General features: G+C 43.3%; 1 protein-coding gene across 3 annotated transcripts in view; it reads right to left on the minus strand.

Moving 5' to 3' along the window:
- The window catches only part of MYO5B (myosin VB), a 360,820-nt gene that overhangs the window by 149,633 nt on the left and 184,153 nt on the right, over positions 1-27,034 (minus strand). For all 3 annotated transcript variants that reach the window (XM_039911492.1, XM_029060231.2, XM_029060229.2), the window contains exons 6-10: positions 24,876-25,019; positions 23,062-23,143; positions 10,511-10,618; positions 7,528-7,637; positions 3,299-3,564 (exon numbers count right to left, since the gene is read on the minus strand). In XM_039911492.1, coding sequence (XP_039767426.1) covers positions 3,299-3,564; positions 7,528-7,637; positions 10,511-10,618; positions 23,062-23,143; positions 24,876-25,019 — 710 coding nt within the window. The remainder of the gene's footprint in view (positions 1-3,298; positions 3,565-7,527; positions 7,638-10,510; positions 10,619-23,061; positions 23,144-24,875; positions 25,020-27,034) is intronic.

A 27,034-nucleotide genomic window follows, 5' to 3' on the forward strand; every position in this document is an offset into this window, starting at 1 on the left:
CTCAGGGATGCTGATGGCTGCTGTAGTGATTACTGGGACTATAGGTTTTCCTTGGACTCTAAGCCATGAGGAGCCTGAAGTTCTTCTCTAGCCAAATCATTCTACAAATTTTTGCTTTTATGTACCTGCCCTTATCTCTTATGTTGTTTTACTGTTTTATTGTTTCATCGCTTCTTATGTGTCTGTTTCCAGTCCCCTCTCTCCTCTCTCATACTTTGTGGCTGTAAGCACCTATAGGACCAGGGACCAGGTTTGGGTCTTCTTTCCCAGTACACAGTACAGTTCTCTGTACAAAGCACTTACTATTATCATTTATGTAATGACAGAAACATTCAAGGCTCAGGCCCAACAAATGAATATGATCCTACAAGCTCAGTGATCTAACCTAATATTCTAATATGAACTGAATTTTGTAACGTCAGAAACACCAGGTGTTACCACCCCAGTAGAATAGATAAGGTACCTTGCCATCAGTGAACAAACCAAATATTCTGGAGTGCTGGAAGAAATGAATACATTCTTCTAGATTTGACTGTGAGATCTCCACGACTGTAAACTCATTGAGAGCAGGTACTCTTAGCACTTAGAACAATGCTTTGCACACAGCAGGCACTCAGTAAATACTACAGGTTGATTTATTGATTTTTTAAAATGATATTTGTTCAGCTCTTACTGTGTCAAATACTGTTCTAAGCACTGGGGTAGGTACAAGCAGATCCTAGTCTCCAGATCTTACCAGCCATCAGGCTCTAACTTGAGGGCACAACTTGAAAACAGTCTGCTCATTTAACCATTTCTTCTCATCTGTGGTATAACAACTGACTTGCTTCTCCAATTGCCACAAAGATGTGGTCTTTTAAGTTAGTACCAACACCTGAAATGGGGAATCTCTCTCACAAGGGCAGGCTTAGCAAAGGGCCTGAGGGGCTTCAGGCGCTCGGTCAATTAATAAAAAAGTCTTGACTTGCAAGCACAATCATAGCAGCTTAGCTATAGTTAGAGCTAAAATGTGTCTAGAAAGCTGGATTTAAAGGAGTCAATTTCTAGTATAATCTTCTGAGATGAATAGGGCTTTTCATTCCATTTTTCCCACAATAGATCTTTCGAACCCTCCACTGGATCCTAGTAACATGGTTTACTGCCAGATGCAGGGGATTTCACTGTTGTATCATTTTTCTCAAGACTAAACTTCTATCCTAAGGTCAAGGTTTTTATTTTTAATCCGAGGTCATTACTCTTCATTATTTAAAAGCTTCAGAGTAGCAAATTCAGCTTCTGAGAATGGAGCAAAGAAATATTCTGGAAGAGAGACTATAAAATGACCCAACTGAAACCACCTGATGATGAAATGGTGAAAGCTGAACATCATATCCAAATCAGTCAGTCAACCAAAGGTATTTACTGAGCACTTACTGAGTACAGAGCATTGTATTAAACACTTGGGAGAGTACATTACAATAGAGTTGGTAGATTCAATCCCTGAACACTAGGATCTTAGAGAATATAGAGAGAGTCAAGCACTAAAATAAATTACATATAGATATGTACACAAATCTTTGGGGGTAGGATGAAAAAAATCACTGTACTTACAGGGTACAGACAAGTGCATAGGAGACACAGAAGAGTGGGCAAATGGGGGAAGTAAGGGTTTAATCTGGGAAGACCTCTAGGTCTTAGAGGAGTTGCAATTTTAGAAGGGCTTTGAAGATGGTGAGAGTGGCACACTGTCAGATGACAAAATGTAAGAACTTCCAAGCCAGAGGGGAGGATGTGGGTAAGTGGATGGAGGTGAGAAAGGCAAGCTCAAGGTGAGTAGGTCAGCATTAGAGGAGCAAAGTGTGTGGACTGGGCTGCAGAAGAAGAACAGTGTGGTAAGAGAGGATGGGGAGAGCTGATTAAGTGCCTTAAACCTGATAGGAAGGAGTTTCTGTTTGATGAAACGTATTTGGACAATCACTGGAGGTCCCTGAGGAGAGGGGAATCAAGGTCTGAGGTGTTTTTTCTTCCTTTACAAAAATGATCCAGACCGTAGAGTGAAATATGAACTACTGATCGGAAAGAAAGGAAGCAGGGAGGTAACGAGGCTGCTGAAGTACTCAAAGCAGGGTATAAGAGCTTGGATTAGTGTGGTATCAGTTTGGATGGAAAGGAAAGGATTCTAGAGATATTGTAAGGCAGAACTGACAGAATTTGGTGTCATACAGGATATGTGGGTTGAATGAGAGAGACTAGTCGAGGATAATGCCAAGGTAATGGGCTAGTGAGACAGGAAGGATAGTGGTGTTATCTAAAGTTGTGGAAGACAGGGAGGTTGGGGTTTGGGTGGGAAGATAAGGAGTTCTGTTTTGGATATGTTAAGTTTGTGGTGTTCATGGGCTGTCCAAGTAGAGATGTCCTTAAGGCAAGGGGAAAGGTGAGACTGCAGAAAAGGTGAGCAATCAGGGCTGGAGAGGTAGATTTGGGAATCATCTGCATAGAGGTGGCAGTTAAAGCCATGGAAGTGAAAAAGTAAGGTGCAAATGCACTAGGAAGTAAGAGTAAACTCTGGTTACAGGGATAAAATACATGTAAAATACAAACAGGAATGAATACAATAGGAATACAATCCCTCTTCAATCCCTCTTGCAGCTGAGTGTTATCAAAGATTAAAACTATTTTCAAAATATGGAAACTAAAATGATCATGATTCTCTAAACTCTGATGTGTAACTAAACTATAAATCAGATTTAGTCAAATGACCTCTTTTGGAATTAGGATTCCTCTTTTCCCCAGTGTTTTAAGCCATTTCATGTCTGTAACGCATATCTGCATGAAATATCAATCCTCCAAATTGTCTTAGGATTCAGTTACAACCTCAAACAAAACCCCAAATGAAATATCTTCGCTACTGTTCAGAACAATCGCTGGGTACAGGTTAAGGCATTTTTAAGCTCTGCATATGAGTTAAGTGTGGGGAAGATTCAAGGTTGAGAGACACAGCCCCCGCCCCACATGGAGCTCACAACTATCTTATTCCTACTTTACAGATGTGAAAACTTAGGCCCCAAAAGCTTAAGTGACATGCTCACAGTCACACGGCAGGCCAGTGGCAGAACTGGAACTTGAGACCAGATCCACTGCCTCTCAGTCCTCTAAGAGGACTGAGGCCAAATTAGTTATCCTACAAATCATGTGTATTAAATACAGATGAGAAATTCTGTTGTTTTATGCAATTACCATGACTCTTGGTGAGAAATATTCAAGCACAGAAGCGAGCCAACACAAAGAACAAGGATGAAAGGAAGAAATACAGTCCTACCCGTAGATATCCAGGACGCCAATGAAAGAGTGCTGCTTGAGGGTGGTGTGTAGGGCTTTGTTGATGTGCTGCACAATCCAGTTGAACAGCTGGGCATAAATGTGCTTGGCCAGAGCGTTCCTGGCATTGATAACCTGCTGCACGGACATGGTCTTCACGTAGGTCTCGGAGGTTGTAACCAGTTTGCGGTGGCACAGCCAGTGTTCCATCTGGCTGTTTTCTACTCCCAGCAATCTGCAAAAATTGTTCAGGTGCTCATCGTGGGTCTGGGATTGAGAGAGACAAAGACATTCAGCAGGTGCATAGAGGGCCACAGCTGGCCAGACAACCCCCCTGCCTCACGGATAAGGACACCTGGAGAAGCAGCGTGGCTAAATGAAAAGAGCACAGGCTTTGGAGTCAGAGGTCATGGGTTCGAATCCCAGCTCTGCCACTTGTCAGCTGTGTGACTGTGGGCAAGTCACTTCACTTCTCTGTGCCTCAGTTACCTCATCTGTAAAATGGGGATTAAGACTGTGAGCCCCATGTGGGACAACCTGATTCCCCTGTATCTACCCCAGTGCTTAGAACAGTGCTCTGCACACAGTAAGCACTTAACAAATACCAACATTATTATTATTATTATTATTATGCCTGCAGGGAAAATAATAAAACAACCACAGGCGGGATTCCTAACTCTCAAGGATTCTATTTCCCTAGCAGTTGCTCCAGCTCAATTCATTCTCTCTCTCTCTCTAATAATTATAACAATAATAATACTTGTGGCATTTATTAAGTGCTTTCTATGTGCCAGACACTGTACTCTGCACTGGGGTGGATACAAGGTACCGGGGTGGACACAGTCCCTGTGCCATATGGAGCTCACAGTCTTCATCCCCATTTTACAGCAGAGGTAACAGAGGCACAGAAAAGTGAAGTGACTTGCACAAGGACACACAGCAGACAAGTATCAGATCTGGGATTAGAACCCATGTCTCTCTGACATCCAGGCCCATGCTCTATCCACTAGCCCCCACTGCTTCTCTCCTTCTCTCTCCCCCGACATCTCTGAAGAAAGACTATATATAACATAGCCAGTGTTATTGAAATTAGTCATTCCAGCAGCCAGTGACCACATTTCATTAGAGTTTTAAACAATACTAAACTTTTCTGGTGCTGTTAATTTCCAAACCGGTCACCTGCTGTCACTGCTTCTAATTTGAAGGAATTGGTTTCTTCATCCAAGGATGCGGAATACAAATTAATATTCTTGGGTTCAGGGTGTCATTAGATTGATACTAAAGCACAAAATTGAACAAAGGCAACCAACCTTCAGTGAAGTGGACATTAAGACCAGGGCATTATATAGCCCTGCCCTCCACATTTCCACATCTTCCACATCCAGGATGTGATTCAGGGTTCAAAGGAGAACTATTTTGGATTCTATTTTAAGACTCTTCATATAGTCACCTTCCCTCTCCCCAAACCTAGGCTAAGGAGAGAATTTCAAGCATGACCGCAAAAGGCATGACATTAGGCTAAATCTATTAATTCTTTAGAGGTAGTGAGATCTCCTGCCGTGATAAAAACTCAGTAAAAATGCAGCACCTGCTAGTATGAAGTTGGAACACAAAGGCCATGTACTAGACCTTGAGAGTGAAAGGTAGCACCAGTATCTGGGAAGATCAACTGGAGTAAATGGCATACAGGTAGCCGACTCCAATCTCTCTGCCTTGTTTTCCATCTATTGATAGCATGAACAGTTAAATGAGAAAAGGCTGATCTCATCCCATTTCACCGAAATCTGTAGGGTTTGTTGGAAAATGTGTTAACTCGCATTCAAAGCGCTCTTCAATAAAATTAGCTCATTCTGAACTATATCTCTTATGGACTTTCCCAATATTCATTTTCATGTGTCTAAATGCACCCGGGGAAGCTGATAAACCAGCTAAGAGCCCGATACCAAACTTATTAACAGGGAGCATAAAATGAATTCTTTAGAACCAGACGTGCTTCCACATAATAGTCTCAAATAGCTTATGGGACTAGTCTCCAAGAGCATGAGTTGCAGGATTTAAATGAGGGCTGTTCTCTGCAAATGAACACAGGTGACAGTCCTGTCATGTCCTGCTTCAACTTTATCTCCTCCAAATGACCTATTTCTGCAGCCACTTAGCACCAATAAAATTCAGACTTGCAAGGGATTCACAGATGCTGTTTCCCCTTGCATGTACTCCCCTTTTGCTGCCAGTCACAGCTCCGTGCCACAGACACAAAGTAGCACATCAACTGTAGTGCCTGAAGGTCTGTAGGCCTGGAATGAAGCCCTGTAAGAAACTGCCAACCAATGGAGAAGCTGACCCAATTCCAAGACTCTCCTTAGGTTTAAATGCCATCTTGATGGTACGTGACCTCCCAAGCCCCATTTGTCCCCTCGCTTGCCAAGTCTAATGAGCTGAATGGGTAGTGAGGTTTGGTTGCCAGGGAGGATTCTGGTAACAAAAGCAATCCCACCTTCTCACTTCTCAATAATCCATCGACAGATCAAAGGGGAAAGACACACACTGTAAAACTGGACCACAAAAGCCCAAGCCAAATCCACATTTTATTTGAGAAGCAGTGTGATCTAGGGGAGAGAGCATGGGTCTGGGATTCATGGGACTTGGATTCTAATCCCATCTCACCTCTGCCACTTATCTTCGCTGCTCTGTGCTCTCTGCGGTTCTCATCTGCAAAATGGGGACTCAATATCTGTTCTCTGACAGACTGGGAGCCCCATGTGGGACCTGCTTCTTGTATCTATCCCAATGCTTAGTACAGTGCTTGGCACATAGTAAGCACAGCATGGCCGAGTGGATAGAGCATGGATCTAGGAGTCAGAAGGACCTGAGTTCTAATCCTGGTTCTGCCACTTGTCTATTGTGACCTTGGGCAAGTCACTTCACTTTTCTGGGCCTCAGTTATCTCATCTATAAAATGGAGATTAAGACTATTAGCCCCATGTGAGACGTGGACTATGTTCAACCTGATTACCTTGTATCTACCCCAGTGCTTAGAACAGTGCCTGGCATATAGGAAGCACTTCAATACCCTATTAAAAAAATCTTAAATACCACAATTATCATTATTATTATTACTAATTCCTCTGCAGCAGGGCTTGCTCAGCTTATATATTCCTTTACCCCATTCCAACTGCTGATTAATAGTGATAACTGAGACGGATTTAGCATCCAACAATTATAATAAAGCTTAATTAATGATGCTAAATTCATTTAATATATTCAGCAATATGGAAGTAGATTAGTTTTATGGGCTCATATTGCCAAATATGTGTAACAAATTATTCCCAGCGTTCAAGTAATTGCATGACACATCTCCAAGACAACATTGGCAGTCAAGGTGCACAGTTTGATGCTTTAATGAAAAATAAAAACCAGAACAGGGCATGCTGCTTGGGCCTAGGGCAGTCTCTCCTGCCAGTCCAACCATTTTTACATTGTTGTAGTAAAACTGAAGTGACAACCCCAGAAGGAAGATGCCTCCAGCCCACTAAGTCAGTTACCCAATTTTCAATTAGGGTGGCCTGGCAGGACCAGGTTTAGAATTGACAGATAGGTTTCAAAGACCTATCTAATTGAACTAGATGTGGGGGCTTTTCATTCTGCTCAGAAGACCACAGGTTTGTCAGAAACCCAAGATGACTAAGGCTGGGAAATCCAGCCCAAATAAACTGAGGACATCTTCTGAGCACAGAAGACATTGGCCCTGCCAGGTGCTATTTTCCAGCAAAAAAAAAAAAAAGGTTAAGGCAAAGTGAGGCTTTCCAAAATAATGTGATATCATCTGCAGCACACATAATTTTTTTAATGGTACTTGTACAGCACTGTGTTCCAGGCAGATATAAGCTAGTCAAGTTGGACACATTTCACGTCCCACATGGAGCTCCCAGTCTTAATTTCATTTTATAGATGAGGTAGCTGAGGCACAGAAAAGCTAACTGGCTTGCCCAAGGCTGTGCAGTAGACCAGTGGTGGAGCCAAGATTAGAACTCAGGGCCTCTGACTCCCTGGCCTGTGTTCTTTTGACTAGGCCATGGAGAATGTTTTACTAAGGCCCAAATAGGAAATTAGGTTGAAAATGAACACATTCCTCATTGTGTTCCTTACTTGGAAGCCCACCTAAAATGGAAAATCTACAAAACCCAGAGTGAACCGTACATATGGCAACTTTGGTGCGGGCTAGGAACTTACTGAAATGCTACACGCCTCCCCATCTCGTTCAGCTTGAATGTCCACATTTCCAAGGTGCAGAATGGAAGCGATTATCTTAAAAATGTTCATTTGATGGGCTTCTCTCACTCCTAAAAGGAAAAGGAAAGAATACTAACCAATCTCTACCTCAAGAAAGAGAGCATTTACTTTCTTTAAAACATTTTATAGGATCTGATTTCCTTTCCGAGCTGATGATTTCAAAAACATCATCGATGCCCTCAACGAACGATCATCATTTAGAGTGACAGTTCAGTTGGCAAAAGGGCTCCTTTAAGTGAACTGTTAAATCCTCACCCTAAACTCTCCAATCAAAACAATTTTATTGCAGCTGGGTCAGCTAGCATTTAACTTATTTGAAAGCTAAAGATAAGGAGCAATCGTGAAGACTCATCTCGGACTTCATTTCAACCAGACGTTTCATGGACATTTTACGGCTCTACAAGGAAAGGTAATTTATTTGCCATAATTGTTCTCCAAAAATAATATCTTACAAACATCTGCGTTACCCATAAATATGGCAAACTAGAGAAAAGGAGTACTTTGAGTGATTTCTACTGGGATCATTCTGCTGGGATGAGCGACTACAAGCCAGCTGTTTAGTCCTGTTGAGAGTGTTGTCTGCATGTCTACACAGAGATCTGCAGGCACTATCTGGCTTTAAATCACTGTGGAGGCTTAATTAACAGTGCAAAATAAGGTAAAGATACATTTGAACTAGAATGAATACACACAAAACAATGTAGAAGACAACCAAGGTTAGCAGAAAAAGACAGAGATAGACAGACAGACACACCCACACTCCAACTGTGGCTGCCTACTATATCCCAAAATCAAAGCAGCATTATCTGTGAGAAGTAATGAGGCCTTATGAAAAGAGTTTAGGAGTCAGGAGACCTGAATTCTAATTCTAGCTCTGCCACTTGCCTGCTGTGAGACCCTGGCCAAGTCATTTATTAATCAATCAATGGTATTTATTGAGCACTTATTGTGTGCAGAGCACTGCACTAAGCACTTCCAAGAGTGCAACAGAATTAGTAGGTATGATCCATGCTCTTGAGAGCTTACAATCTAGTGGAAGTTCTCTGGACCTCAATTTCCCCATGTAAAATAGGCACTAAACACCCGTTCTTCTTCCCCTCTAGACTGTGGGATGGGGATTGTGTCCAATCTATCTTATATCTTCCCAGGCTTTACTTAGTACAGTGCTTGACACATAGGAAGCACTTAAATATTATTGTTATTATCATCATTATCATCATACCAGGCAAAGATTTGGTGACTTGAGGGCAAGAGATAAGGTCAAACTGCTGTTCTCCAGCAGGGAGTAGACCCCTTCTTTAGAATTTATTTCTAGGGGAAAACTCATTCTGCCTCTCAGCCAGTCCAGCAAATGTGTCCAAGAACAACCTACAGTCAGAATGGTATGAACATAGCCTCTCAAGACCCAGGCCCTTTTTCTCCCACCCCTCATCCATTCCAGGGAAGGTGGGATATCCATCACTTGGGGCAACTTTCTTTATTTCCTGAACTCTCTTAAACCTACCTCATTTCAAAAGGATGATGACGATGATGATATTTGCTTACTATGTGCCAAGCACTGTTCTAAACACTGGGGTCGATACCAGGTAATCAGATTGTTAAATGGCTTGCCACAGTCACACAGCAGACTAGTGGTGAAGCTGGGATTAGAACCCACATCCTCTGACTCCCAAGCCCATGCTCTTTCCACTAAGCCATGCTGGACCATCTTAATGTTTTGTTGGGGCCAGTTTGAGATAGAGGGCATTTTAAAAAGAGGCAGGGATTTCACATCAGTTAAAACACGTAGGTAGGAAATGGGGGAGACCTAGAGGACAGACTGCAGGGCTGGGTGTTCTCATTAAGGGGGAATTAAAGAAAAATTAAAATGATGGTTAAGTCTTTTAATTCCCACTTACTCCTGAAAAAAATAATCCCTCCAAGTAGAGCACGGATATTGAAGGCAACTGAAATGAGGGCTCAGTTCAGATATATGTTCAGTACTGGATTCTCCTTCTCGGGAAATGCAGAAGGGGACTCTTCCAGTGTAACAGGCAACTGCTGTTCAGAGGAGCAGCAGCAAGACCAGTTTCCAGAAGCTCTGTCTCCCACCTGCCAAGCTGGGGGGCAAGTCACATATCCTAGCCACATCCATCCAAGGGAATGAGAGGGAAAGCGCACTGGGTTTAGAGGAGAAAGATGGGAGAGGGCTGAGAGGAGAGGAAGGAAAATGGAAGAAACTAGAGGCAGGATAAGGACAATTAAAATTAAGTGTCTCCATCAGCTCTTTCAGGTCTTTAAAAGCACCAATAGATGGAAACTGGTAGAAGTCATGGTTTCCCTTTGCCTTCCTACGGAGCTGATCCTCAGGCACATCTCCACTTGCTGACATATTATTCTTCCATAATTTCCAACTGCCCACCCTAGATCACTAGGCAATCCCCGGGAAAGGTAAGGGAGGAAGCAATCAGAGAACACCACCTCACTGTCATAAAACAGGCAAACAGACAGGGAAAACACACTCAGCAACCTGGGAAACACCATCAAGAGGACAGTGCTGTATTTCTTGGGTGGTCTGAGGGCAGACAAGGGGTGCCATGCCAGAAGAAGACAGGGGAGGATGGGGAGGCAGTGTGAAGGGAGATAAAGCATGTTCCACAAGCCCCAACTTGGTAGAAGGAGGTTATGAGGGACCCGCTACTACTTGGCTCACAGTGACTCCAGGCTGGCCATGAAAATCTCTAATGTGTCACGACCAGTACCAGCTGTCTTGTTGAGGTGCGAGTTCTGTCTGTAGCCCGGGGAGCCTGTCAGAGCACTACAAACCCTCCTAGGCCTCTTGCCATCACCCTCACTGACATGTGAAAAACCAGTGAATCAGTGGCACCATCTGAACACTGCCCCCTCATGAAGCATCCTTTTCAGAGTTCCAACAACCTCATACCAAGAAGAGTGAAGGCCTGTCTGGTCTTTTCGAAGTCTTCGGCATCATCCACCCCTTCAATAGATGCGTCACGTCCCTGAGCGGCGTAGAAAAAGTCCTCGGCACATGCTGCGGAGGGGAAATGAGACAAAATGAGATCGGGGTGGAAGGTACCTGGAGACAGGGGTAGACCCCTGTTTGTGCTCAGCCCAATCAATCAGTCATATTTACTGAGTCCTTACTGTGTACAGTGCACTGTACTCAGCACTTGAGAGAGTTCAATATAACAGAGTTGGTAGAAATGTTCCCTGCTCACAACGAGCTTACGGTCTTCAGCGGGGTATTACAGACACTATTATAAATGAATAAATTAAAGGTATGTACATAAGTACTACAGGACCAAGGGAGGGGTGAATGAGGGGTGCAGATCTAAGTGCAAGGATGACGCAGAAGGACGTGAGAAAAGAAGAAATGAGAGCTGAGCTGGGAAAGGCCTCTTGGAGGAGATGTACTTTTAATAAGGTCCAGCATGTGGGGACTGACTTCCAGGGCCATGTCAGACCAGCTCAGAATGAGACAGAGCAGATTGTCTCTTCTCCTGCTCCCGCCGTCGAGGCAAAATGCTCAGTTAGATGTTCTGGAGCCAAGCAGCGGGGACATTTAAATGGAGGCCGGCTTTCCAAGACTCTGGTGAGCACTGCCTGAAGCTGCAGGCCTGCAGCAAGCTGTCCACTCCTCTCAGTCATCTAAAGGGGTCATGACTTTGAGGCATGCATTAAGGCAGGCAATTCTTTAAAACTTGAATCTTTTCATGCCTGTCAGGCTCAGACTATCTGAGCTAGAGAAGACCAGGGATGGGTCAGGTTGGACCCTAAAGATGCATCATCGTTAGTGGATAGGACATGGGCCTGGGAGTCAGAAGGACCTGGGTTCTAATCCAGCTCTGCCTCATGTCTGCTGTGTGATCTTTGGGAAAGTTACTTCACTTCTCTGGGCCTCAGTTACCTCATAGGTAAAATGGGGATTAAGACTGTGAGCCCCACGTGGGACAGGGACTGTGCTCAACCCGATCAACTTTTATCTACCCTAGTACTTAAAACAGTGCTTGGCACACAGGAAGTGCTTAACAAGTACCAGAATTATTTTTTTTTATTATGTGGCTTATGAAGAGCACTCCTCTAGACTGTAAGCTCGTTGTAGGCAGGGAACATGCCTACGAACTCTGTTGGACTTTCCCAAGTGCTTAGTTTAATGCTCTGCACATAGTAAGCGCTCAATAGGTACAACTGATTGATTACTCCTGTCAACAGTTTATCCAGGACGACTACTCTGGATTTGGGAGTTGGGCCTGCCACCCCTTTTTGCAGATTTTGATCTCAGGCCAGATACGACTGTTGAATCAGCAAGCATCCACACTGAACCCCAACCTGTTGCCCTACGTTGCCCAGGAGAAGAAAACCTTCAGTCTAGAGGTTTTTGGCAATTACTTGGGCGAAGCCTTGTATAAAGAGATTGATTGGGTCCCTTAGAGGTATGGGGGTAAGAGGAGAAAGACTAGTAATAATATGCTGATGGTATTTATTAAGTGCTAAGCTCTGGGGTAGATAAAGGATTATCAGTCCAGACAGCAGCCCTGTCCCACACAGTCTAAGAGGGAGGGAAAACAGATATTTTATCACCATTTTACAGATGAGGAAACTGAGGCCCAAGGTCACACACAGCAGCATGTAGGGGAGGCTAGAACCCAGGACTACTGATTCTTAGTCTTGTGCTCTTCCCACTAGGCAGGGAAGAATCACTGGATAAAAATTGAATGTAATCCACCAGAAACTGAACGTGAGATTCCATTCCAGGGTACCTAGTGCATGTAGTAAAGTATTAAAGTTTTTCCTGTTCTACAGCATTACTAAATTTTCCTTGATTCATACAAAGTTGAATTAGCTAATGGAATGCAGTCTTAGCTGACCTCAAAAGTATATACTGAACTCTTACAGAGTGCAGGGGACTGCGATAAGCACCTGTGAGAGAATAGTTAGTAAACATGATCTCCATCCTCATGGAGTTTTCAATCGACCAATCTCATCATCACCAAAAATTATATAGCACTTCATTCAATAGTATTTATTGAGCGCTTACTATGTGCAGAGCACTGTACTAAGCGCTTGGAATGAACAAGTCGGCAACAGATAGAGAAAGTCCCTGCCGTTTGACGGGCTTACAGTCTAATCGGGGGAGACAGACAGACGAGAACAATGGCAATAAATAGAGTCAAGGGGAAGAACATCTCGTAAAAACAGTGGCAACTAAATAGCACTTATCTTACCCTGACTTCCATAGAGCAGGCAACACCAAGGAGGATCTGGCACATATGTTGATTGCTCGATCAATGCTATTTATTGAACATCTGTGTGCAATGCTCTGTACTAAACACTTGGGAGGTAAGCACGTTCCTTGCCCACAAGGAGCTTGCAGTCTAGAGGAGAACACACATGGTCCCTGCCCTCAAATTGCTTATCATCTAAGGAGTGAAGGCACAGTCACATACACAGACTCACACTGCACTTATTCATTCATTCAATAGTATTTATGGAGCGCTTACTATGTGCAGGGCACTGTACTAAGCGCTTGGAATGTACAATTCAGCAACAGATAGAGACAATCCCTGCCCAATGACGGGCTCACAATTACAGTTGGGAATGAGTTGGGTGGAGGACAGGATTGTGGATGAAGTGGGGTAGTAGATAGAATTAACTACGGGAAGCTTTCTGAAGATAAAACAGGGATGAGGTAGGCCTTGAGTGATGATGTAAAGGAGAGAGATGTTATATAACAGGAAGGACAGGGGCAGCAGTTACATGCTTGAGATAGCAAACCCCTTTATGGGAGGGAGGGTGTCTTTTATTTCTATCATATACTAACAAGTTCCCTTGGAGAACTGATTCACTCCCCAAGACTTCAACTACCATCTCTATGGGGATGATTTCCAGATCTACGTCACCAGCCCCAATCTTTCTCTTTCTCCTTCTCTGCAGTGCTGCCTCATGCCACCTCCTTTCCTCCTGCCTTCAGGACATCTCTACTTGCAGGTTTCACCGGCCCTTCAAACTTAACATGGACAAACTCCTCATCTTTCCACCTAAACCCTGCCCTCCCCCTGACTTTTCCATCACTGAGGGCAGCACCACCATCCTCCCTGTCTCACAAGCCCATAACCTTGGCATTATACCTGACTCATCTCTCTCATTTAACCCACATATTCAATCTGCCACCAAATCCTGTTGGTTCTATCATCACAAAAATTGCTAAAATCGACATTAATCCAAGTATTTATCCTACCCCGATTTGATTAATAATCATCACAATAGTAATTATGGTACTTGTTAAGAGCTTATTATTCATTCACTCATTCAATCATATTTATTGAGCGCTTACTGTGTGCAGAGCACTGTACTAAGCACTTGGGAGAGTACAATACAATAATAAACAGACACATTCCCTGCCCACAATGATCTTACAGTGCTGGGAACACAAGCACTGTTTTAAACACTGGGGTAGATACAAGTCATTCAGGTTGGATGCAGTCTCTGTCCCACATGTGGCACACACTCTTAATCCCCATTTTACAGATGAGGTAACCGAGGCCCAGAGATGTTAAGTGACTTGCCCAAGGTCACATAGCAGACATGTGGTGGAGCTGTGATTAGATCCAGGTCCACGTGACTCCCCGGCCCTTGCTCTAACCACTAAGTCATGCTGCTCCTCCGATTACTGCATCAGTCTCCTTGCTGACCTTCTTGCCTCCTGTCTCTCTCCACTTCACTCTGATGTCCAGATCATTCTTCTAAAAGAACATTCAGTCTATCTTTCTCCACTCTTCAAGAACCTCCAATGTCTGCCCATCCATCTCTGTATCAAACGAAAATTCTTTACCAGTAAAACACTCAATCACTTTGCCCCTTCCTTTACCTTGCTGATTTTCTACAACCCAGCATGCTCACTTCACTCCTCAAATGCCAATCTACTTACTGTATGTTGAACTCTTCTTTCATGATGCCAAACCCTGGACCACATCTTGCCTCTTGTTTGAAACTCCCTCCTCCTCCATATCTGACAGTCACTCTCCCAACTTTCAAGCCTTATTAAAATCACATCTCCTCCAAGAGGCCACCTCTGATTAAGCCCTCATTTCCCCTACTTATTCCCTCTCCCTCTGCATCACCTATGCACTCTATTCACCCACCCTCAGCCTCCCAGCACTTAAGTACATAGCTGTAATTTAGTCTAATTTATGTCTCCCCATCTAGACTGTAAGTTCCTTGTGGGCAGGGAACATGTCTAACATGCGAAGCAGCATGGCTCAGTGGAAAGAGCATGGGCTTGGGAGTCAGAGGTCATGGGTTCAAATCCTGACTCTGCCACTTGTCAGCTGTGTGACCTTGGGCAAGTCACTTAACTTCTCTGTGCCTCAGTTGCCTTATCTGTAAAATGGGGATGAAGACTGTGAGCCCTACATGGGACAATCTGATTACCTTGTATCTACCCCAGTACTTAGAATAGTGCTTGGCACATAGTAAGCTCTTAACAAATACCAACATTATTATTATTATAAACAAATCTGTTATACTGTACTCTCCCAAGTGCAGTGCTCTGCACACAGCAGGCACTCAAATCTGACTGACTGATGGATCCAGGAACTGTGCTCTAGCCACAGTGGATACCCAGTAAATGATGCTATTGCAGCTGATAATGATGTAGAAGAGATCACTTGAGCAAAAGCTTTTTTCAGGTCATTTGATTAACGAGTAAGTAATGAAAGATGAAAATGATTCTGGGTTGGAAAGGAAGGGTTTATCCTTTTTGTGCAAAACAAATCCCCTGCAATCTGTGCACTCTATCTTTTAGATTACAAATTTTCGAGGCAGAAAGGACTCAACAGACCATTTTACTATACCCCTACCTCTAGACTGTAAACTCTTTATGGGAAAGGAACACGTCTGTGAATTCTGTTGTATTCTCCCAAGTGCTTACTACAGTGCTCTGCACATAATAAGCACTCAATAAATACCATTGATTAAGCTAGATAGCAGCTCAAAATTCCTGACTCTCCCTGTGAAATCTTCAGGAAACGAGCTTTTCTGACTCCCACAACAACTCATTCTAGCGTGAAAGCCTCCTCCCTCACTTCTAATGTCCTATGTGGGCAATGACACCCATCACTTTCTGAATTGTCCTGGGAAGAGGTGGACAATGGATGGGCAGGGTTCAAGGAAATGACATGAAGCAGCCTAAAAAAACCCACCAAGGGGTGCCAACAATGATAATCCTCAACTGCACCTCAGACTCCTTCCCCTAGGGAAGAGACCCAAGATTGCAAATCTCTGTTGAAATCATCGATCAGTGACATTTACTGAGTGTATACTTTGTGCAGAGCAGTGTTTAAGTGTTCGGGGGAGTACAATACAAAGGAGTTGGTACCCTCGTTCCCTGCTCACAATGACCTTAGAGTCTAGGGGGGAAAACAGGAGATGAAAAGAGGTTTAAACTGTGGCACCAGAAATTCAATTTCCTCTATGGACAGAATTTGCAAAGACTGTTCACCACTGGAATGAGTGATGATGGCACCCTTAAAAACAGGATCAAATCCAACTTGGATGGGATGGAGGTCTGGCTAGGAAGAAAATTTAGTTCACACTCATTCATTCGTCACCAATCTGGTGGCTCTTCTGAAGTTAAAGCTTGACATCAAGAAAAATTTCTCTCAAGCCATCAATGGTATTTATTGAGCACTTACTGTGTGCAGAGCACTGTACTAACTGCTTGGGAAAGTAGAATGGGTAGATGCAATTCCTGATTTTAACTCCCATCTTATCTTCAACCCATGTGTGAGACTATGGGCTCATTGTGGGCAGGGATTGTCTCTATTCCTGTATTGTATTTTCCCAAGCACTTAGTATAAGGCTTTGCACACAGTAAGTGCTCAATACAATTCAATGAATGAATGGATGACTCCCACCTCAGACATTAACTCGGCCTCCAACTAGCATTGATAAATATATAAGGTGAAATGTGCGCAGTAATTAAAAAAAAATGGTGAGTCTTGATAGCTGTCTAAAGGGAAAGGCCATTTGTGACTTTTTGGACAATGAGCCTTATATGGGACAGGGACTATATCTGATCTGTATCCAATGCAGAGCTCTTAGCCCTGGATATAGCACAGTGATGGTGTTTAATAAATACCGTTATGGTCCTGCTTCACTCTGAGGTCCGTATCAATTTTCTAAGAAAAAGTTAAGTCCATGTCTCCTCACTCCTCACAAAGCTCCAGTGGTTCCAGCAGAACCACTTCTAACCTTGTGGAACCTTATGGAACCATTTCCAACCTTCGGCATCCAACAGAAATTCCGTAACATCAGCTTTAAGGTGATCAGCTCTCTTCCTCCTATCTTACCTCACTGATCTCCTGCTACAACCCAATCTGCACCCTTCACTCTGCTCTAGTAATGCCAACCCACTCTCTGTACCCCTATCTCATCTATCCCACTGCTGAACCCCCTTGTCCACTGTCCTCTCTTGGGCCTGGGGCCTGGACTCCCTTCCCCTTCATATCTGACATTCTCCCCATATCCAAAGGCCTCATAAAATCACATTTCCTCTAAGAGGTCTTTCCAGGCTAAGCTCTCATTTTCCCTATCTGCCCTCCCCTCTGCAACATCTATGTACTTGGCTGTGTACCACTTAAGCAGCGTGGCTTAGTGGAAAGACTACAGGCTTGGGAGTCAGAGGTCGAGGGTTCTAATCCCACCTCCACCACTTGTCAGCTGTGTGACTTTGGGCAAGTCACTTAACTTCTCTGTGCCTCAGTTACCTCATCCGTAAAATGGGGATTAAAAGTGTGAGCTCTACATGGGACAACCTGATTACCCCATATCTACCTGAGCTTAGAACAGTGCTTGGCACATAGTAAGTGCTTAACAAATACCATAATTATTATTAATCACTTTGATGTTCACCTTAGCTCCACAGCACTTATGCACATATGCTTATACCCTACTATTTCCCTTCTCTGTAATTTATTTTAATGTCTATCTCCCCCTATAGACTGTAAGCTCTTTGTGGGCTGGGATCCCGTTTACCAAGGGCCAGGATCACTTGCACCAATTCCATGTCATTGTACTTTCCCAAGCGCTTAATACAGTACTGTGTACAGTAAGCATTCACAAAACACCACTGATTGATATCAGGGAATATGAACTTCTGAAGACGAGTTTATGACCTCTCCAGGACACTTCCAGCCCCAGGAGTCTTTGGTTATGTAAAAATATTAATGAGAATCTGGTTTTTCAGAGAGATGAAAAGCAAACTGTGAAAGTACCAAAATAGAAACAAGTGGAAGGGAGAAGGGGATCCACACTACTCATAAGTCAGGAATGACTTCCTAGAGGAGGTGAGAACTTTGATCTCTGAAGAGGTGGGAGGATGTTTGGGGAGTTAAAGAAAGAGGTGTGAATTCCAGGATCCAGGAGAAGCTCTGATCTTTGGAAGAGATCACTCATGGCTGCTCTTTTAACTTGTGATTTTTCTGAAGAATATCCAATCAGGCCTCTGTATGCACTATTCCATATTTATCTTTTTAAGATGAATAAAAACCTCAAGACAGCGAGTTCTTAAATTGAATGATGCTTGCAGGAAGTAGACAGCTCAGACCGGAAAAGACTTTTAATGACACTTGTCCATCATTCTGGGGGAACTTAATGAAGAAATTTTGATCTGAAGAGCTCAAAGTACATTTCTGAATGGTTTTCACAATCTTCCAAAAAGGGGAGTTGGAAGATTTATTTCCATTTTCATACGGAAAAGAGGAAGGAAGGAGGCAGTTGAATGAATGCTTTAGGGGCCTAAGGCATGAAGAGTGGAGGTGCTATATACAGCTCCCGAAGACTAAAACCCAGAATGAAAACAAGGAGGGGGTGAGAGAAAGGGAAGAGAGGGAAGAAACTAAAGAGGGAGCGAAAGGAAACAGGAAATTCACCCTCTGCCGCTGTGCCACCACCAGCAGCCAAACAGAAATCAGTAAGTCAATCGTATTTATTGAAAACTTACTGTGTGCAGAGCACTGTACTACATGCTTGAGAGAGTACAATATAAGAATAAACAAACTCATTCCCTGCCTATAAGGAGCTTACAGCCTAGAGGAGGAGACAGAAATTAATGTAAATGAATTACAGATATGTACATAAGTGCTATGGGTCTATGCAGGGGCAGGGCGTGGTGTGGGGGGCAATGAATAAAGGAAGCAAGTTAGAGGAATGCAGAAGGGAATGGGAGAAAAGGAAAGGAGGGCTTAGTCAGGGAAGGTCTCTTGGAGATATAGCTTGGCACTGGTGAGGGACCAACTCAGACCCTCTCAATCAAGCTGTAACTGGTAAGGCAGAGAGCCTTCTCTCCTTCCCAGCCCCTTCCCAACCCCCCTCCACCTCAGCCCTGAGAAGTTGACAGTCCTTGAGCTGCATAACTGCCCAGAGTAAATATGCAGAAAAAGGGGAGGGAAAGTATTTTGTGACTAAGCAATCAGAGAAAAGGTCATCACTAACAGAGCTGAGCCTACAAACACAAATTGATGATCTTGTTTACAAAAACAAATTCTACAAATGGTAGTAATTTTTCAGATGATTTTACAAATCAGAAGTGAGTTAAGCTGTCACCCTGCTCTGTGGCAGTGATTCTTAAGCGGGGGGTCTGGTCCTTCAGAGAGGGTCTGAAATGGTTCAAAGGGATGGTAGTGAAGAGTGGGTGGTGAGCGAGGACCCAGACTTCAGTGCTGTAATAGAGAGGAGTACAGTTGCAGCAATCATGACTTTGATCATGACTGACTTCAAGCTGGAAAGCCTAGCTTTTACTACCCACTGACATGTCCGCCCAAATATCATCACCCCGGGGATAAAATGGCACCATACAGTCTCCCTTCTAATAATAATAGTGATTGTGGTATTTGTAAGCCCTTACTTTGTGTCAAACTCTGTGCTCTGCACTGGGGTAGATGAAATGCAATCATATACAGGCAGGGAGGTCAGCAAGGAGGCTGATGCAGTCATCATGGTGGGATAGGATAAGTGCTTGGATTATCAGGGTAGCTGTTAGGATGGAGTGGAAAGAGCAGATTTTTGCAATGTTGGAAAGGTTGAACAGACAGGATTCAGTGACAGATTGAATATGTGAGTGGAATGAGAGGGAGTCCACCAACCAAAAATAAAGCTTTCTAAGTATTTATGCAGCACTCTTCAACCACAATCAAATTAATTCATAAAACTGTACACCTCTTTCCACAGTGTAAGATGGGAAAACAGAACATCCAACGATATGATTTGCCAAAATTCCTGAAAATGTCAGGGGTTGAAATTCCATCTGAACTCCGAGCATCTTGAATTTTCCTTCTGGGTTATGCTTTCTGGAACTCTCAAGATTTTGGCTTTCTTGCAGGAGAAGGAAACATGATACAGGACACACAGCATAGAAGATTTGTTGAATGGAATGATAGGAAGAGATTTGTAAAGCTCATCTTGCCATCCCCGTGAATTCAAGCAGGGCTTCACTAAAAACCTGGGAAGATAATTTAGCCTATAAATAACACTCGCTAGGGAGGAAGCCTCCACAATCCCTTTCAAACAGCTTTATCACAAATAAATTCTTCCGATGCTCTGATTTCCATCGTTCTTACTAAAACATACAGCCCACTGCTGCTACTTCTATTCTCAAAAGAGATGAAATTGTCTGTATCTTAATCTTTCTTAAATTTGAGGATGGTTATTCAATCATATCTCAGAATTCTTTTCTACAGGAAAATCACCTCTATTTCTTTGTCTCAAACCCCATTTTCTAGACTTAAATGTCTGTGTAGCTCTCCTCTGTAACCTCATGGGTTAAATTCCTGCCCTGATCAGTTATCTTTTGCTTTTGACCTTGAATATAAAGGCCCTGGAGCTCTCTCCCCCCAAGAAGCAGGGATAATCACACTCAGCTACTGAGAATATATCATGCAGATCTGTTTGAACTGGTAAGGAATTTTCAGAAATAAGGGATGAACAAAGCTACAATAGCATAGTCTCCTTAATCTCTGCTTCGGAACTGTTGTCAAGGACTTTAGCAAACACATTAACTTGTCAAACTGGACTACAGTTTTTTCACTTGTCCAGACCAACATCAAGCCCTTGCACCAGGCACTCCTTCTTCCTAACAATAGTGGACCCCTGCTTGAAATCATGAGGATGGCAAGATGAATTTTGGAACTCTTTTCTGGTTATTCTCTTCAGCAAATCTTCTCTGCTGTGTGATATGGATCATGCCAACAGCCATGCAAACAAAAGCCACTCCTTTGAAGACTTTCGGGTGTAAGGATGAGAATGGGAAAGGATGCTAAGGAATGCTGGGGATTCCCTTAAGATCTGAAGCTGTAAGGAGGGTGTTTGGCTCCCAGACCTCCTCTATTTTAGATATCAGGGCCGGCAATTTGCCAAACATCCCTGCTAAGCAGTCACAAGGCAAATCCAATGTCAGTCAGGGCACAAGACCACATTCAAGGCTTTTCATTTTGCTCCCTGTTCTTCAAGATTAAAAACTGAGTGGAGAAGTGCATGGAGTTAATTGAATTAGGTCATTGGTAACAACCCTAGCCGTACACCTGAGAGGCTTGTGTAACTCCCAGGCACACAGCTGGAGGAAAGTCATTTTTTCCACATCAGTGCACCAGGTAACCATCCTGGAATTAGAAGGATTTGCTCCTATTACCTCAAAGCCACATTCAGAAAAGCGATTCAATTATATCTAGATATCCCTATTGGCTATTTGATCAATTTCTACAAGTCATTTGAAAAAAAAGGTTTACCTTATCACAAGGTAATTCTAAAAGTAAAGCAATTGTCCATACTGGATGGGAAAGAGATAAGACATCAAGCACATTTTATCTAAGAGCCCAGCTCTAGGTTTTTGATAGTGGTAACAAAGTGGAGGGAATGAAAGTCAAAGCCAGAAGCCGATTCTTACAAAGAATGTTTCCATCCTGATACAGGATTCCTTTTTCCTCCTTTAGCTCAAATTGCAAGATTTTAGACCCAATAACAGAGTTCAGGATCAGAGTCAAGATTCAATCTGCATGTTTAAAAAACTTGATTTCTATGGCCATTCCATCCCTCACCTGACTCACTGGGTCTTTGCCTCACCCTTAACCCACTGGCTGTTTCCTGGAGCCAAGAGCAGGAAAGAGATTACAATCATTAAAACCTGTTTCTGGATCACCCTCCCTTTCAATTCTAGGAGGGGAAGGATCAGGGAAGATCAAAGTTCTTTTTTTTAATGTTATTTGTTAAGCATGTACCATGAACTAGGCACTGTACTAACCCTCAGGGAGACACAAGCTAGTCAGGTTGGACACAGTCTCAGTCCCACATGGGGCTCACAGTCTTAATCACTATTTTACAGACGAGGGAACTGAGGCACAGAGAAGTTAAGTGACTTGTCCAAGGTCACCGGGCAGACAAGTGGCAGACATGGAATTAGAACCCAGGCTCTTTGGACTCATAAGCTCATGCTCTATCCACTAGACCACACTGCTTCTTGCCTTAGGTTTAAAACAGATTGAGTGTTTCAAAGCTCAGACTACTTTGCCTACGTAGCATTCCAAACCTCAGAAATAAGACCCAAAAAGGAATCTCTGTTACCTATAATTATCACTGCACTGCACCAGAATCAACAGAGCATGATGCCATCACCACTGGAGTGGGCTTTTATCTGATGTCAATAGAGTGGTGACTCACCCTCAGACCTGGGTGAAGAGACCCTTTTTGTCAATACCTCACTCTCCCTCTGGATGCCTGGGTGTGGGCGTCAAACATGCCAGTCTGCTTGGAAACATCAAATATCCCCAACAGCTTGAAGTTTCACAGCTCTTGGGGTGTCTGCATTTTCATGTGACCATTGGTGACATAATTAATTTCTTATGGTGGACTAAGAAGCCTGGAGTAGAAAGTATTCTTTCCTCCTTCGTGATATTAAACACACACACCCTCCCTTTCTCTCTCTCCACTTCCCTAATTCCCCATCTTTCCATCTCTCTCTTCACACACACTCAGGAGTCTAAAACACAACTACTAATTTAATTGTGTGTTTTGGGTCAAAAAGAGCATGGCCTAGTGGAAAGAGCACTGCCTGGGGAGTTAGAAAGACCTGGTTTCTAATCCCAGCTCCAGCACTTGTCTGCTGTGTGACCTAGGACAAGTTACTACACCTTTCTGTACCTCAGTTATCTTACCTGTAAAATGAGATCTAGATTGTATGAGCTCTATGTGGACCTGGACTGTTCCCAACATGATTAACGTTTATCTACCTCAGAGCTTAGTATAGTTCCTGGCTCATAGTAAGTGATTAACAAATGCCATTCAAAAAAAAAAGGCCCTTAAAACGTTATGGTTAGTAACTCATTACAATTGAATGCTAAGAAGTAGAGGTAGAATCAACTGCAGCCTACCCAGCCGTAATTTTTAACCGCTACAGTCCAAACATTCTGCACCCTGACTACTTACTTAGTGCTAGCTCTTTAAACTCTGGAAGGCTGGCTGAGGCACAGAGCTGGTAGAAGATGTGATAATTCCTTTCGTCATCTGCCTGGAGTACAAAAAAAAAAAAGTTAGGTTTATTTTAGAAGTAATAACTGCCAAAATCACTTTATGGCCCTTTGAGCAGTCTCAAGAACAATTATCTATAGAATCTTCCCCCAGCTCTTTACTATTACCTTTATCCTCCTTTGTACAACCCTTTCCAACTCCAGCTCGCTCAGTCTCACATCCTGAGATGGTCTGGTCACCATTCTGGGCCTGAGGGTGCTCATCTTTCCTGAGAGTGTGTTCTTAGCTTTTATTCCCAACTTTGCCTAGTGAAATTAATCTATGAGGCCACCTCATAAAGGATGAGTGGAGTTCTGTGAACTGCCCAGCTCACTAGATGTTGGATCGGGGACAAGAATCCTTTACAGCTATATAGTGGTCTACTAAGAATCCTGGCATTTATTGAGAGTTTATTGTGGGCAGAGCACTCTATGTGCTTGGGAGAGTTCAAAAAAAAGAGTTGGTAGGCACATCCCTGCACTTAGAAAGTTAACAAGCAAGAAAAAGGGCAGGGCAACAACAAGGTATGTCATCCAAGAGCCTGGGGTTGGGTACCTCATGGAACAACACCAAGAAAAATGCAACAAAAGCAGCATATTAGTGACTCCAACTGGGTTCTTTAGGTCTGTATTACCCTGGATGAGTCCCATGAACACGGAGCTGATGAGAGGGGAAGCAGGGTGGCGTAGTAGCTAGAGCAGGGTCTGGGAGTCAGAAGAACCTGGGTTCTAATCCTGGCTCTGCCACTTGCCTGCTGAATGACGTTGGACAGGTCACTTCACTTCTCTGTGCCTCAGTTACCTTATCTCTAAAGTGGGGATTAAAACTGTGTGCCCCATATGGGAGAGAGCCTATATCCAACCCCATTAGCCTTTAACTCTCTCAGTGATCTATCCAATGCTTGGTACAGTGCCTGGCACTGTAAATGCTTAACAAATACCATAGGAATACCACTTCACCCTAACCCTAATCCAACTTCACCTTGAGTGTTTGCTCTCCTGGTCCCAACATTTCCTCCCTTCAGTGGTCCAGGAGGTTGGACTAGGAACCAGAACTGTGGAACAAAGCCGCACCCTGAGATGGAACCCAGAAGTCAGGAGTGGACTCCCAGGTGCTTTCCAATATCAAAGTTGGCCTCGTTAGTATGATTCAATTCTTAGGCCATCTGAGAGAAAAGTGATGGTGTATGCTGTTAAGAACGACAGACAAGCTTTGAGGAACAAAATGGGGTAGATGACAACGCCAGTGGCTAGGGCAGTATCACTCATGCTCTCCTGCCTTTGCCTCGCTAAAGCAGAGAGCGCAATGAGTGAATAAGCAGGCAGAGGTGCAGCACATTGCAAAGTGCATGTGAGGTCTTCACCTGCATTCGCTAGTGGCGGGCAGAACCAGGATTAAGACCCAGGTCTTCTGATTCACATAGCAGTGCTCTTTCCTCCATTGGATAATTGCAGGACTAGCCAAGGAGATAAGCAGGGAAGAGGCAACCTATCACTAAGAACTTTTAATTAGCAATGAAAGAACGCAAGAATATTGGAAAAAAAACCCCTACTCTCCACTATGAGGCATGGCTAAAGCACTTCATGAGCTACCTTCTTAGGCAGAGTTGTTTTGATAGGCTGAAAACAGATAAATGTTCTCTCTAACCAAACAAGCAAAATAGTCTGGACCCAAAAGGGATTAGAAACAAACTTAGAAATGAAGAATGTGGAGGAACATGCTGTGCTACTAACCTGAAACACAACTCTGGATTTTTCCAAAAGATATGTTCGCATGTTGGCACCGATGATGTGATATCTTTTATCAAAGCCGATCTGGATGTATTTTCCAAAACGACTACTGTTGTCATTCCGAGTGGTCTTAGCATTTCCAATGGCCTATTTGAAACAGAAAAGGATATGAAAAACAAAGGCAAAAACGAAAAAAACCCCTCTCCTCTCTACCCAGCAGCACTAAGAGGTGGGGTTGTGTGACATTTTAGAGGCACAAGTTGTCAATTTGTAAATAGCAAGTGCTTCAGAGAGGAAGTACTGGGAGGGAAGATTCCTCGGAGGATTTGTTGGCTGCAGTGATCAAAGCATTCAGCATTACACTAGGAGCGCGAAGGACATGCTGTCTTCGATAATATCCACTTTGAGAATCACCCTAGTTTATCTGTAATTTCTGAGGGAATGAAATGATAATTATATTAAATACCTTTGCATACTTTATCATTCTGAAGTTTCGAATGTGTTCTTCAAGCAACAACTTGAATAGTAGTCATGGCATTTATTGAGTGCTTACTGTGTGCACAGCACTGCATTTAATGTGGGGGGAAAAGTACACAGGAGGGCATTAGACCTTTTGAGAGATTCCCAATCTGTGAATATAGCCTGGGGAGAGGACTAGAACATACATACTGGGAGCAGCAAAACAATAAGACACTAAAACACTATAAAAGGCAAGGACAGATAGACAGTGTACAAAATAGAAACAGAAGTCAGTAGGATGCTGTGACTAAAGCAGAATTTCAGGCTCCTCGTGATTCAGAATCCAAAGAGCACCCTGGGGCTTGGGACCACAGCAACAGAGACCACAGCCACTATGTCTTCCCAAGATTTTATGGAGGCCTCATGCCGCAGGTGCTATTCTCTTGCCCACCGGGATGGTAGAAAGCACCACTGATAACATCCTTCCAATGAGTAGTGGCAGCCAGAGAGACAAACACAATTTTGGAGAGCTCCAGGAAGGTCTTTGAAAATGCAGTAAAAAGCATGGTTTGGCCACTGGTTTATTGAGGAAAGAAAACATTTGTCTAAGGGATTTGGCAATTATGAATTAGTTTTCTCAACAATAGCTCAGGTTCCTAGGGTTATCAGTCAACCCATCAACGGTATTTGAGCATTTACTAAATGCAGAGCACTGTATTAAGCATTTGGGAAAGTGTAATACAAAGGAGTTGGTGGACATGTTTTCTGCTCACAAGGAGTTTAGAATCTACAGGGGGAGACAGACATTAATATAAATTACAAAGAGGGAAAATAGTAGAGTATAAGGAGATGTACACAAGTGCTATTGGGGATTTAAGAATCAAAGTGCCTAAGGGGTACAGAGTCATGTAGAGAGTTGCCGCAGGGAGAGAGGACAGATAGAGGATAAGAGGATTTGGTCAGAGAATGCCTCTTGGAGGAGATGTGATTTGAGGAGGGTTTTGAAGAGGTACCATTGATTGGCCCAGTTTATAGGTCAGAAGACAGAGGACTTAGAGGAGCAAATGATGCACTGAAGGCCTGAGAAGGGAACTGAGGAAAGGATGTCAAATCAGGAATGAGCTCTTTCTACTGATGAGAGGCTCTGAGCTTCCAACAGTGCTCCAGCGCTTAGAACAGTGCCTGGCACTTGGTAAGCGCTTAACAAGTACCATCATTATTATTATTCCAATCATTTATTCATTCATTCAGTTGTATTTATTGAGGCTTACTGTGTATAGAGCAGTGTACTAAGCACTTGGGAAAGTACAACAATAAACAGTAATATTTCCTGTCCTCAACAAGCTCACATCTCAGACTGATTCTCCCCCTGCCACCCTGAAAAAATCTGCTGAGGGCAAGGAGCTGCACAGATTGCATTCTGCTGGCAAACTCCGATAATAATCCTGTGCTCTAGTGGATTGTAAGAAAATGAAATTTGCTCTCATGAAAAATTCAATAATAATCATAATTATAACCAAGGTATTTGTTAAACACCAGGGTCGGTACAGGATAATTAGTTCAGAGTCCCAGTTCTTGACCCAGGTGGGGCTGCAGTCTGAGAGAGAGGCATTTCTGGCGAAACAAAGAAACTGAGTCACTTAGGTGACTTATCCTAGATCACACAACAGGCAAATGGCAGAGCTGGGATTAGAATTCAGGTC

The sequence above is a fragment of the Ornithorhynchus anatinus genome, chromosome 3, assembly GCF_004115215.2.
Source record: "Ornithorhynchus anatinus isolate Pmale09 chromosome 3, mOrnAna1.pri.v4, whole genome shotgun sequence".
Lineage (NCBI taxonomy): Eukaryota > Metazoa > Chordata > Mammalia > Monotremata > Ornithorhynchidae > Ornithorhynchus > Ornithorhynchus anatinus.